Source organism: Sapajus apella, unplaced genomic scaffold (assembly GCF_009761245.1).
Source record: "Sapajus apella isolate SASKATOON/1434 unplaced genomic scaffold, GSC_monkey_1.0 scaffold115, whole genome shotgun sequence".
NCBI lineage: Eukaryota > Metazoa > Chordata > Mammalia > Primates > Cebidae > Sapajus > Sapajus apella.
This window is the reverse complement of record NW_022437055.1, coordinates 1,321,411-1,335,571: the sequence shown is the minus strand read 5'-3', so window position 1 is coordinate 1,335,571 and position 14,161 is coordinate 1,321,411. Positions and strand designations below refer to the sequence as shown.

At 39.2% G+C, this 14,161-nt stretch overlaps 1 protein-coding gene and 1 pseudogene across 8 annotated transcripts in view; one reads left to right on the top strand and one right to left on the bottom strand.

Moving 5' to 3' along the window:
- ENOX2 (ecto-NOX disulfide-thiol exchanger 2) overlaps window positions 1-14,161 on the top strand; it is a 275,984-nt gene that overhangs the window by 236,860 nt on the left and 24,963 nt on the right. For all 8 annotated transcript variants that reach the window (XR_004263438.1, XM_032260196.1, XM_032260200.1 and 5 more), the window contains one exon: window positions 1,985-2,099. Coding sequence is in view for 7 of the 8 variants with exons in the window: in XM_032260196.1 (XP_032116087.1) it covers window positions 1,985-2,099 (115 nt within the window). In the remaining variant the exon portion in view is untranslated. The remainder of the gene's footprint in view (window positions 1-1,984; window positions 2,100-14,161) is intronic.
- On the bottom strand, window positions 12,002-13,352 carry LOC116537942 (annotated as a pseudogene).

Sequence of the window (14,161 nt, the reverse complement as noted above, 5' to 3'; positions counted from 1 at the left end):
TGGCTGCTTTCCAGAGTTTTCTCTTTAGCTTTCTGCTGTTTTAATATGATGTGCTTTTTTCACACGTATCCTGCTTGGGGTTCACTGAACTCTTTGAATATGTAGATTAATGTCTTTCATCAAATTTCAGAAATTGCCAACCCTTGTTTCTTCAAATCTTTTTAAATTATTTTTTATCTCCTCTTTTGCTGCAGTTTTATTTAAATGTATCTTAGACCTTTGGATGCAATCTCACAAGGTCCCAAGGCTCTGTTTTTTTAAATATCTATATATTTTTCTGTGTTCTTCAGATTAGATACATTTATATTGCTCTCTCTTTAAATTAGCTCATTATTCTGTCATCTATATTCTACTTTTAGGCTTGTCTGGTTATTTTTATTTCAGATGTCATTTTCTAGTTGTAGAATTACCCAGATGTGGTAGTTATCAGACAAGGATTACAAAGCAGCTATTATAACTATTCTCAGTGATATAACAGAAATGTGCTCATAATGAATGAAAGGATAGGTAATCTCAGCAGAGGAATAGAAATTTTTTTTTAAAGAATCCTTGATTCTTTTCATTTTTCAGACAAAAGAACTCTTGGCTCCTTTTAAACATTTCTATTACTCTGCTGAGATTTTCTATATTTTCATTCATTGTATTTTCTTTACATCATGAGCATAGTTATAATAGCTGCTTTAATTTATTGTCTGCTGAATTACCACATCTAGGTTATTTCAGGGTTGGTGTCTGTTAATTGTCCTTTCTTTCAGAAATGGGCCATCTCTTTCTAGTTTTTATGTGTCAAGTAATTTTGGGCTGTATCCTAAATATTATGGCCATTATTATATTGTGAAGACTCTGGATTCCGCTATGTTCCTTCAAAGAATGTTGACTTGGTTTTCTTTTGTTTTAATGGTCGATTTACCTGGTTGGATTCGAGATGGGAATTCTATATCTTGGATAGAAGCTTAGTTGTCATTTCAGTTCTTTTAGCCTTAGCTGTGCTGTTTGGAATCTTCCTTCTGCTTTCTTGGCTCAGGTATCATGCAGACATTTGAGCAGATCTTATATACAGAATTTGAAGTTCTTTCCCCCTGCCTCTATTATCTTCTTTCTGGGATTCCCTTCTTATTTTCCAGTGGCAGTAATTGCCCTGAACTCTCCTTGAGTTCTTTAGGCCATAAAGGCTATGGGTTTTCTATTAGAAATTTAGCCATCTTATGAGGTGCTAACTCTGGTCTACCCTCAGACTAAATGGCCCTTCAAAAACTAAGAGACTCACCCTATGCTCTTCCTTTCTTCTAACTGTCAGCTTCTCTTCAGAATATGTCTACCTCAGATGAAATGGCCCCTTAAAAACTGAGAGACTCACCTATGCTATTCCTTTCTTCCAAGTGTCAGCTTCTCCCCAGATATGCCTGCTTTTGTTCACTCTCCAATATCATCAAGTAGTTATGGGTTTTGTTTTGTGTTTTGTCCAAAGATTATGGTTATTATCCATGGGAGGGTTGGTCTGGTAGAATATTCCTCCTGAAAGCTCATCTTTGCTGTAATTTCTAAAACTACAAAAACTCAATTAAGAGTTATGTTGAACAAAACTATAAAAGAACAGAGAAGAGGATGGCAAGCAGCAAAATTAAAGGGTCCAACATGGGGAGGTGAAAGTGGCAGAACCCTTAAAGGAAAGTCCACAAGTCTATGTAAGAGGTAAAATGTCTTTCATGGCCAAAAGTACTTTCTAATACGAGAGAAATATAAGAATCATAGACTCCTAGAGCTCTTGGTCTGGAAAGAAAGCCTAATGCAAGACAGAGTGTAACCAAGTCTGCTTTGTCTGAGACTGTTGTACTTTCAACATGCCTCTTTGCCTTAAGAGTGTTTGGAGAATTTTTTTCCTAATATGTGAGAAAAAATGCTGCTTTATCTTATCCTCAACTCTGTTCACATCCTTAACATTTTCAAGGCATTCCCACCTAAAAAGCATACCTCTTAACCTTAGGAAATTCGCAACATTCATAATGATGAATTAATGGGAATCAGGCGAGAAGAAGAAATGGAAATGTCTGATGATGAAATAGAAGAAACAACAGAAACAAAAGAAACTGAGGAATCAGGTAAAGATAATTCTGTTTTGTTATTTAACAAACGTGTACTTGCAGGTGAGATATTTTCTTTTTTTTTTTTTTTGATATTTTCAATCCTATAATACCTAGTAAGGTATGAACACCAACCCATCAGTCTGGATACCAGCTAGAAATAGTTGGTGAGGCCATATATGTACACATTGGCTGAATATCAGACCTGTGGCTACAGGATTTTCTGTAATTTTCATTTACATTGAAGTGCCTAATGAAAAGTGGACTTTATTTTTCTTTTCTTTTTTTTTAAGATGGAGTCTTGCCCTGTCACCAGGCTTGAGAGCAGTGGCATGATCTTGGCTCACTGCAACCTCCACCTCCCAGGTTCAAGCAATTCTCTGCCTCAGCCTCCTGAGTAGCTGGGACTACAGGTGCACACCACCATGCCCAGCTAATTTTTTGTATTTTTAGTAGAGACATGGTTTCACCATATTGGCCCAGCTGGTCTTGAACTCCTGACCTTGTAATCCACCCACCTCAGCCTTCCAAAGTACTGGGATTTACAGGCATGAGCCACCGCACCCAGCCAAAAGTGGAATTTCTTTTCCAAAAAACGCTGGGCATTTAGGCAGCTCTAACCTAGTATAGTCAGAACCTCACTGTTAGACAGAGGTTATGTTATAGGTCCTTAGTGGGACCCACAGGGCAAACTTTTTGAACAATAGGACAATACCCCCCCTTCAATTTCATAATAAAGTATCTTGAATGGGAGAATTACCACTGCAGATAATAAAATAGCCAGAAGACTACTCTTTTCAGGCAAACACTTTCAGACAATCTTAGAAGTTAAATTATAGGAAGATACAGTGGAAAAGGCACTGGACCTAAAGTTGAAACATCTGAGTTCTAGTTCCAACTCTGTCCTTGACTTAGGAGGGACTTCTTCCCCACTGAGCCTCAGCTTCCACACTTGTAAGAAGTACATTATAAAAACCATCTAACAGCCAGGCGCGGTGGCTCACGCCTGTAATCTCAGCACTTTGGAAGGCAGAAGTGGGTGGATCACCTGAAGTCAGGAGTTCGAGACTAGCCTGACCATAATGGTGAAACCCCATCTCTACTAAAAATACTAAAAATTAGCCAGGCATGATGGCAGGTGCCTGTAATCCCAGCTACTTGGGAGGCTGAGGCGGGAGAATCCCTTGAACCCGGGAGGCAGACATTGCAGTGAGCCGAGGTCACACCGTTGCACTCCAACCAGGGCAACAAGAGGGAAACTCCATCTCAAAAAAAAAAGAAAAAATCTAACAGGGATTTTGTGATGGATAAATTAGTTCATCCATTTATTTAATAACTATTACATACTAAGCACTATGCTGGAGATTGGAGATAAGTTGTATGCTGTTCCTGCTGTGTACGTGTGTGTGTGTGTGTGTGTAAAAGAGAGAGAGAGAGAAATTATAATTCAAATCTGAATTTCCTGGTTCCAGTACTTGTATAGTGAAGTCAGCAGCTCTGTAGCCACTTGAGTGGTCTTAGAATTTTTACTCCATAAACAGAAACTCTGAAGGAAAGAAAAATACCAAGTCAGAATTTTAAAAAGGTATTCATTAGCTGTTACACTTGAATATTTTCTATTTTTGCCATATGTTTGAACCCTAAACATACAAACTGCTATCTATATTGAATATACCATTTGTAATCAGTGGTTAGCTAGCATTTGCTGTATAGTCAACTAATTACTGCAAATAAATACTGTAAGCTTATAGCCAAAACAAAGAGTAGAATAAGAATTGAGCTATTCAAATTATTTAAGCGTTTATATAGGATGTTTTGTAGCTGATTAATCTTTCACTTGTATGATTGTTTACACCTCAGTATCTACAGTATTGTACACAGTGTTTATCCAGTGTTACCATGAAATAAATGCCACCATAAGTTTGAGCATCCACTTGATAAATTGCTGAGTTTGTGGAGTTATTGGGGAAGGAGAGGGGTGAATGGGAGATTCAGACAGTACGTGCTTACTAGGGTTATATAATTGCATTTTGCTTCTGTATCTCTTCTGAGTTAAAAGCTGTATTGGCTACTGCACAGAGTCTTATTCATTTAGAGACTGGAAACTCCCTGACAGATCATCTTATAGCTATTTTCTTTCCTATTCCACATGCCAGGATGCTGCTTTGTCAAATAAAGCTATCTACAATAGACTTAATGGAGCTTACCAAATAGCTTTTCTCCCAGAAGGTTTCAATTCATTTTAATTCAAGGACTTTTGTGCATTTTTCTTCCCCTCGGTTGTATCTAATTCTGTTATCTCGCTTCTGTAGTACTCAACTGCAGAAATCCTGCTCAATGTGAGTCAGTGAATAGGTCCTCAGTTTTTATCTAAAGCGGCTACATGTTTTAGCTATCACTTGGTTCCAATTAAAAGCTTAAGCAACTAGATCTCAGAGTTGTTTTTTTTTTTTTTCCCCCTCTGTCCATGCTATCAAACTTGAATTATAGGAAACTATGGCATGCTTCTGGTTAAATTTTACTTCCCGAAGAAAGTAAAACCAGCCTAGAAGTCTCAGTTACCTTTCCTTGGAGTGCCACAAAATTTCTATTCTTTGAGAGACTCCGTATTAGCCAGCCCATATTTGTGATACAGTACTTTAAATACTCTTTCCATGGAAGAAAGGACTGATGTACACAATCTGTTGAAGAGAGAGAATTACATCAAAGCAAATCATGGTAGTGTAAAATTATTTCATTATCTTGTTACCCACAATGGAAAGTACTGTACCCAGTAAACATAAGAAAAGCTGTTCCCTTTCAGCATCCATCTTCTGCTCTTTACTTAGACTAGTGGTTCTCAGACTTGGTATACTGAAGAATCATTTGGGTTACCTTTTAAAATTCAGGTGTCGAAGCTGCAGAATCTGATCCAATATGTCTGTAATGGGGTTGAGGAATCTGCATTTTCAGCCATCCTAAATGATTTCAATGCTGGTGGTCCAGGAAGCACATTTGGAAAACATTGACTTAATTCTCCTTCATTGTTCCGGCCAAAGTTTTTTGTTCCCTTGATATTAATCTAATCTCCTTCTTCCTCCCTGACCTTTTATTTTCCATTATTTCCACTTTAAGAGTTTGGCCAATTAATTAACAAGCACTATGTCCTATAAGCTGATGGAGATAGAGATATAAATATGTGTAAATCCACAGAAAATTTTAGAAATACCACTTGCTGCTAACATGGAAGGTACTGATTAGAATGCAGCGAGGCAAGAAATATCAAGTGTAGACCAGAGTTGTCACAGTAAGTGAAAAATTGATCAGGTCCTTGAAAGATGAACAGGTTTAGATGATAGGAAGGAAGGTAAGAAAGCAACTTGATGGTGGGAGGAAAGGAGGGAGTAAAAGCATTGGGGGGACTCAAAGAGGAAAATAAGCATGATGTTTATAGGGGGATAAAAGACTGAGTAGAGTAGATGGGTCCAAATTATGGAGGGCGATGAATGTCAACCTTACACTTCGCATAGTAAGCAATATGCCACTATAAGCACATCTTGACCACGGCGCTAATATGATGAAAGCAACATGAATTATACATTTTAAGAGATAATCTTGAATTAAGAGAATCTAACCAGACACTTTTACAGAACTGAGAGGTAAAATGATGAAGGGTAGGACCAGAGTGAAGGCAAGAGGAACTGAGACCAAAAAATGGTAGAAGAAAAGGAGGCAATTGATTGAATGAGATTAAAGATGCTAGGAGTCATTTTCAAGGAATATACCTAAGTCTTGAGTGCCAGATGGATATAGATGATGAAGAAAAGGAAAGAGCCAAAAATGAGTCTGTGTTTTCTAGTCTGAGAGGTTGGAGGCCTGTTGGTTATATTGGTTCGCTAGAGATGTCATAACAAAGTACCACAAAGTGGGCAGCTTAACTGACAAAAATGTATTGTCTCACAGTTCTGGAAGCTAGAAGTCTGAGATCAAGATATCATTAGGGTTAGTTCCTTGTGAGGGAGAATCTGTTCCATTCTTGTCTCCTACTTTCTGGTGATTTTCCAGCAATCTTGAGTGTTCTTTGTCTGGTAGATGCATCATCCCAACATCTGCCTTCACATGGTATTCTCCCCGTGTGCGTGCCTATTCCTAGGTCCAAATTTCCTCTGTCAATACGGATACCAATCATATCAAGTTAGGAACCACCATAATGACCTCATTGTAGCTTGACTACCTCTGTAAAGAACCTATTTCCATATAAGCCAGATTCCGAGAGCTTCAACTTATCTTTTTTGAAAGGACACAATTCAAACTGTAACAGTGGAACTGACAGAAATGGACTGATGGATGGGACTGATTTGCAGAATATGATGAGATGAACAGCAGATAGTAGATTATTGAGAAATGGGCAGAAGGGATTTGTATTCAAATTACAGTTAAACAAACTAGAAGGAATAGTAGATGGTAGTGTAGAGGTGTTGGCGGGAGCCCTGAGAATTTTATTAAATGAGTATGAAAAACAAGTGAAAGAACAGCAAAAGGTTGAATACAGAATTTGGGGGACCCGCCACAGTAAGGGAGAAGGAAAGAGGAGTTTGCAGAGGAGTTAGAAAAGAAGCAGTTCTGAGAGGCTGGATGAAAACTAGAAAAGAATTGGGTTGTGGAAACCAAGAAAAACTTTTATAGAAGTAAGTAGTCATTGACATTAGTCAGTGGTACAAAGAAAATAGGAATTCAGGGAACAGTGCTGGGCAAGAGCTATGTTAGTGGAGTGATAGAGGTAGGGGCCAGAATATATGACATTAATAAAAGAAAGTAAACAAAGACCATAGATCAAGAAGTTGGGTACTAAGCAAAATGAAATAATGAATATTATAAATGGCAACTAGAATCGATAAATTTAACGGTTTTTTGTTGTTGTTGTTCAATAAAAAGGAAGGAGGCAATGGAGAGTATGAGACTGAAGATGCTAGAAAATAAAAGAGTACTTGTGGAAGTAGAATCTTTGAAAAGAAGAAGGGAAGGGATCCATATTCAAATAGAGTTTACTTTAGAGAGAAGAGAGCCCTCTTTCTCTGAGATAAGAGAGGGGATGCTGAAAGTGTATAGGTAGCCCAGGCTTCTCCATACACTAAGAGATAATTTATTCATCACAAAAATGATTTGGAAATGAGACCACGTGGAGAAAGGAACTGATTTGGAATAAAAGCTATGGGCAGTGTGGAAGTAAGAAATCAGTGAGAGGTGACAGACCCATCAGCAATGGCCAACATGAGTGTGTATTGATCTAGCTGCCTAGCTCTGCAACTTCCCATTCTCTGTGGCCCAGGATAAGAGAGAGTTAAGTCAAGTGACTGTGAGTTGGGGATTGGCATGGTAAGCCTGGCCAGAGGTTTTCAGGAAGCTGAAGCAATAGAAGGCACTGAGGAGTTTGCAGTGAGATCTATCTAGCCAGAAAACAATTAATGAACTTGCTTAATGAAGTTGCCCACTCCGTGAGATTAAAAATCCCAGCAAGGAAAGAGAGCAGTCTCGGGGTGATGAGGGGCAGTGAGAAAACTGGCAGATGAGGATTCGGTTTGGGATGGGAATTTAGAGATCTAACAGGGGTAACAATGATGTTTCCAGATGCATCCATACTGGCAGAAGCCTGATTGCAATGGAGACAATAAGCTGTAGAGGCGAGGAAAAGCAAGGCATTGTGAGGTCGGGGAACCCACTTGAGATTTTTTGCCTGAACTGACCTGCAACCACCCCAATATGTCTTATTCATATCGTCTCCTGCTCTTTCTTCCCACTCTTTGTTCTTTTCAGCTTTTTCCCTTTGTGAATCACTGTAGCTCAGACTTCCTTATGAGTCTTGAGAGGAATGTTACCCATTCTTCCTTCTATAATTTTGTAACATTTTTAGCATCTCCTGTAACGAAGCTTTAAAAGGGTGGCTGACTCCCTGAATTTACTTCCACTATTTTTTTTCTTGTTTTCTTTGTATCGAGACTCAGGCACTAATTTTTTAATGGCACAAAATCATGTTTGATCTTTTGTTGTACAGAAACATGTCTGGGATTTTGCTGTTAGTGGCTCCTCTAAAAAGAGGAGTTCACAGCTGCCTTGGTACTTTCATATTGCCGTGATGAACTGGCAGCCTTCAGATCTGCGGAACAATCGTCATAAAGAGAAATATTTTTCCCACATAGGAAATAGTCAAAAAGGAGAAGCCAAGAACTAATGATGGCAGGATATGAATACATTCACTGTACTATATGCTCTTTAGTATCAGGACTGATGGATTCACCTACTCAAACATATTATTAAAAGGTAATATTGAACTTTTCAATGTTCTGGCAATGTACAAAGAACTTCAACTTCAGAAATTGGCCCAATTAATATTAAGTCTGTGAAAGGAAAGACTTGGTGTCCTCATTAAAATGACAAAAACCCTCATTTCAGAGAGTGGGAAATATATTTTATAGGTAAGGTCCCTTCAGTAGCATTACAGGTGATCGCATTTTCTTTTGCTTAGTGACAGGTCCAAACTGAGATTATCATCTGGTCCCACGTAGCTGCAGGTATCCATCACTGCTCATCAGCCTGCCCTTTCCCCCAGGACAAAAACAATCTCTCCTCATTTTCTCAGAGGAAAAATATTTTTACATTTAAACTGGAGAATACCCCTCTAATCATTCTCCTAGATCTTTGCCCTTTTCTCTTCCATGTATCTCCGTGTGACATGTAGAACATCAGCATAATTACTGGCCCGCAGTACAAGAAGAAACAAAGGAGGAAAATGAAATATCCCTATTTTGTATTGAGCCATGTGGACTGCCAGAGGGCAAACACGCAAACCAAAGCAGAAATAAATAATTGTTAATCTGTAGGAGTCACTTGATTTACAGAGTAACCTGTGTACTATTCAGCCAAACTCCAGCTCAAGATACTGTCCTTGGTGTTGACCCTGCAAGCAAACCAAATATTTCTTCCTCTTTGGCAGATAGTTAATATGCCTTTTTCTATAGAGTTTTGTATATAAAATTCATCTTCACTCATAGTATCTTCTTTTGATGTTGTTGTTAGTGCTTGTCTCATGAAAAGTATCCCAGCCACTAGAAGAAACGGCAAGGAGAGATATTATTTGGAGTGTCTGGAATCCAAAAGACACAAAATCTGCATGACGACAACAAAAATTAAAATAAATAATAAAACCAATCATAAAATGAATATGTCATGCCAAAGATCTTTTGTAAGTTTTTAAAACCAAAGTGCAAAGTTTAGAACTATTGTATCAAGATCATTGCATGGCCATCCACAGAAAACAAACGTGGATGCTAAGAACATCTCAACACTAGCAGAAGATATTTCTAACCAGAACCCTTCCTATTACATTGCCACTTTCTGCTTTTGATAGACAATATGACTATTGCAGACTACATCAGTACATAATAGTTTTAGGGAAACCCTCATGTTCAAGGAATGGAATTAAACCCAGCACCTCTCTAAAGGCAACTTCCCTTTAGAAGTACAGAATGTTTCATGCTAATATGAGGTTTTTTCTATATATTTGTCTTAGTCCATTTTATGTTGCTATAAAGGAATACCTAAGACTGGATAATTTATAAAGAAAAAAGGTTTATTTGGCTGACAATTCCGAAGGCTGGAAAATTCAAGATTGAGTATTTGCAACTGATAAGAGCCTCAGGCTGCCTCCACTCATGGCAGAAGGTGAAGGGGAGCAAGTGTAGGCAGAGATCACATGGTGAAAGAGGAAGCAAGAGGAGAGGGGAGGTGTCAGGCTCTTTTATACAACTAATAGAGTGAGAATACACCCCCGCCCCACCAGGGAGGTCATCAATCTATTCATGAGGGATCCACTCTTATGACCCAAACACCTCCCACTAAGCCCAACACCACCATATTCGAGATGAAATTTCAATATGAGTTTTGCTGAAGACAAATAAATCATAACCAAACCATAGCAATATTTCATATTTGTAATGCACAAGTTTTTTCCATTCTTTATGTAGAAGATGAATCTTCTCCTTGAAATTCCTTTAGGTAAACACTTCTTTGACCATTTATAGCTAATAATTTTAATGGTTTAATTTCTATTACTTTTCTTTTACTTTGTTCTACCCAAAGTTCTTTCCTATAGGTAATTAAGAAAATTCATATTTTTGTCAAATTGCCTTTTAACTTTCCTATACGTTTAATATACAGATTGTAATTTTGATCAATTTTTATTATTATTTTTTCATATCAGAGTTTGATTTAGTCCTGCTGCAAACACACGGAATCTGAAAAATTTAATGCAAATGGAATAGATTTCTTGGGATCTAATGTTTTAAAAATTGCCTGACAGCTTACCGTCTAAAAAAACGTATTTAAGGGAGGCAAATTATTTTGGGAGATAAGTATAAGAGGTAGTAATAGGAAGTTAAGGAAAATTACCACTACATATTGCCGAAATGTATTGGAAGGCAAATATGGCCCAAAGAAAAAGCTCCACTGGAAAAAAAAATGTTGAATGCTGACCATAGAACTAGCACTCTGCTCCCAGGTCAATAATTTGAACGAAATAAAAAAGACCTTGCTCAATCCTGAAGTTAGTAAAGGAATATAGGAGAGTTGTGTGTTAATGTCACTCCCGAAATCAAAGAGCAGTACTATTCAGTGGGCATGATATCTCGATCTTAGGATCAAATATTGTAGACCTTGGGCCAGAGAATCTGCATTACAGTAGAAAAATGGGGAATGCTTTATGCATGTGGATTCAGGTCACACCAACCTACATGTGCAGCATTCTCGGAGCCATAATGACCATTCTCATCTGCCACTCAGGGCAGGAGTAAGACTCCTCTTGCAGTGCTCTGACAAGTTGGGTTTCTCCTTCTTTGCAAATCATAGGGGAACTAAACATTTATACCTGTTACACCCCCAAAGCTGAAAGCAATAAATAATTAACACATACAGCAAGCTGCTAGGTGCATCTCTGTTTAGTAATTGCCTCAACGTTGGGTTTCCATTGACAGAACAGAGGAGGTTGCCTCTGACTTTCCTGAGGCTCCCATTGTACCCTGGCTGAGCAGCCCACAGTTAATTTTAAGTGGCAAAAGAAATGAGAACAAATTCCTTCAAGACGAGAAGGTAGATTTCTACTAAAACAGTGCTCTCCATAGAGCATATGAGCACATTCAACCACCACTAGAAAAGAACGTGAGGGCAGGCACACAGCGCCTACTGCTAGAAATCTTGCAGTTAGATTAGAATGGAAGAGTGTCTGAGTTTTTAGATAATTTTAGACATCAGGATATCGCTAACAGGTTATGTTCAGGGGCTATGCTTGATACTGTCAAAATACAAACAAAAATAACTGCCTAGAGAGAACATCGACATTCTAAAAGACAAAACATATTATCTGGGTGAAGGGATGACTTAACTCCTGAAACTGGAGAACACAGAACAACAAAAATAATTTCCTTGAACATATTTAACTAGAAGGGCAAGGCGTTTTCCTACATAAAACATTGTAATTTTCCCACTACTCCAAAGGAATCCAATAAATAATTTTTTACAGTGAAAAGGCCTGGATCAAACCTAGAAGTGACACCAGCCCCCGATGAACACAAGTCACAGGTCCCTGTTTAGGTCTCAGGGTCCAGTCATCCAAGAATGCCAGCACTGCCATGAGCCTGGCCTGTGGTTTCATCTTTCCCAAATGAGACCAGCTGGAGCGTCCAAGCTGCTTTACAGAAGAGTTCCATCTGGTAAGCCCGGGTGGTGAGTGAAGCCGAAGATGACAACACAAGAAGTGGTCAAAGCCAAGGTTTCCTAGTGCTGTCTTTGTCTTCTTCCCACAGCCTGGCCTGAGCGCTGAAGCTGGGCCTCATGAGGCAAGTTCGTCAGTGAGGCTTCCTCACCCAGGCTGGAGCAAGTTCACTGCACCCCTCATGCAGGGAAGAGCTCAGGCAGGCTTTCTTCATAGCAGTACTTTGCTATGGGGTCCCGGTAGGTGTTCTCATGTTGCACGCTCTGAGATGAGGTCCTGCATTTGGCCAGGCACAACTCCAAGTGATCTTCGACTGCCATGAAGAGGTTGTGGAATGCCACAGCTGCCCAGTTGAGGAAGTGCTCCAGAAGTTGCTTGCTGGGCTGCAGGCAGCAGGAGACACAGTGCTCGGCAGCCGCTGGACGAGCAGCCATCGCAGCAGTACTGCTTTGTGCTAGGGACGTCACAGCAGCCATTCACAAACGTAGTGGAGCCCATCCGTGAGGAGGTAGGGCTAACAGCAACTTGCCATGAATGGAGTTGCGACGCTGATTGCTCAGACGACTGCTGTTGCCCAAGTTAAACTTCACTTTCCACGGGATGGGCTGATCATGGTCTTGAACCTGCAGGGGATTCCTATCTCTCACTGCCCTCTCCTCTTGCTTGGAGGTGCTGCTGAGGAAGTAGACAAGCAACAGCCCAAAGATCAGGGCGAGAACCCACCTCTTTCGCAGAAGCCGGCGCCACATCGTGGCCGCCAGGCTCACTATCCCAGTGCGAATGTGGGGCGCGGCGGCCGGGCACAGAACGCGGCAGGCCCCGCCCTTATGCGCCCTGCAGTCCAATCCCTCCAGGTGGGCTCGGGCCCCAAGGCCCGCGGCCCAGTCCGCTTTGATCCATTTTTAAAATGTCTCTTTTTCTGGGTTTTGTGTTCTGTTAGTAATCAAAAAAGTTATGAACTACAAATGTTTCCATTAATTTGGCTTGTAAACAATAGAAACTAGTGGAATCATTTTTTTTTTTTTTTTTTTTTTGAGATGGAGTCTCACACTGTCACCCAGGCTGGAGTGCAATAGCATGATCTCAGCTCACTGCAACCTCTGCCTCCTCGGTTCAAGCAATTCTCCTGCCTCAGCCTCCCAAGTAGCTGTGATTACAGGCACATGCCACCACACCTGGCTAATTTTTGTATTTTTCATACAGATGGGGTTTCAGTATGTTGGCCAGGCTGGTCTCGAACTCCTGACCTCGTGATCTGCCCACCTCGGCCTCCCAAAGTGCTGCCGAAACTAGTGGAATCATTCTTTTAAACCATAGTCATATGCCTGAACCTTGACTTTCTAAATTATATTTTCTGGACTACATTGAAACTAGTGTTATTGACCTCTTTAATACCTATGGAAAACCTACCATAATTATTTGGTTCTCATTAAAAATAAGGTTGAGGAGACAGCGCTAAATAAAAGCTTTACCTTTTACCTAATCTATGTCCTACCCTTACACATTTTTCTTTTTGTTTTCCACTTCATTCTACCTTTCATTCTAAAGGTACTCAATGAATGTTTGTTGAGTGGATGAAAATCTTCTGATTAAATATTTTGAAGTACGCTTTATAATTTTTGAACTTGAAAAATGTGCCTTAAACCATAAATAATTACATGTAACCTAAGTTTCCTTCATTTTTTAAATTAATAAGCTTTCTTTTTTAGAACAGTTTACATTCACAGCAAAATTGAATGGAAAGGTTTTTGAATGGAAAGTGGAGAGTTTCCATATAATCTCTGTCCCTATAGAAGCACAGTATCATCCACTATTAACATTCTCCACCAAAATGGTACGTTTTTGTTACAATTGATTACAATTTGTTACAATTGATGAACATACACTAATATATCATCATTACCTAAAGTTTATAGTTTAAATTAGGATTGTTTCTTGGTATTATATATTCTTTGCATTTTGACAAATTTAAAATGGTATGTATCCACCATTGTAGTATCATACAGAATAGTTTCACTGCCCTAAAATCCTCTGTGCTCCACCTTTTCATCCCTTGCTCCTCACTAATCACTGACAATGACTAATCTTTTTACTCTCTCCAGTAAAAAGTTTCATCTTTTCCAGAATATTATATAGTTGTGATCCTATAGTATATAGCCTTTTCAGACTGGCTTTTTTCACTTAGTAATATGCGTTTAGTTTCTTTCATGTCTTTTCATGGCTTGATGGCTCATGTCTTTTTGGCACCGAATAATATTCCATTGTCTGGATGTACTGCAGTTTATGCATTCACTTACTGAAGGACGTCTTGATTGCTTCCAACTTTTAGCAATTATGA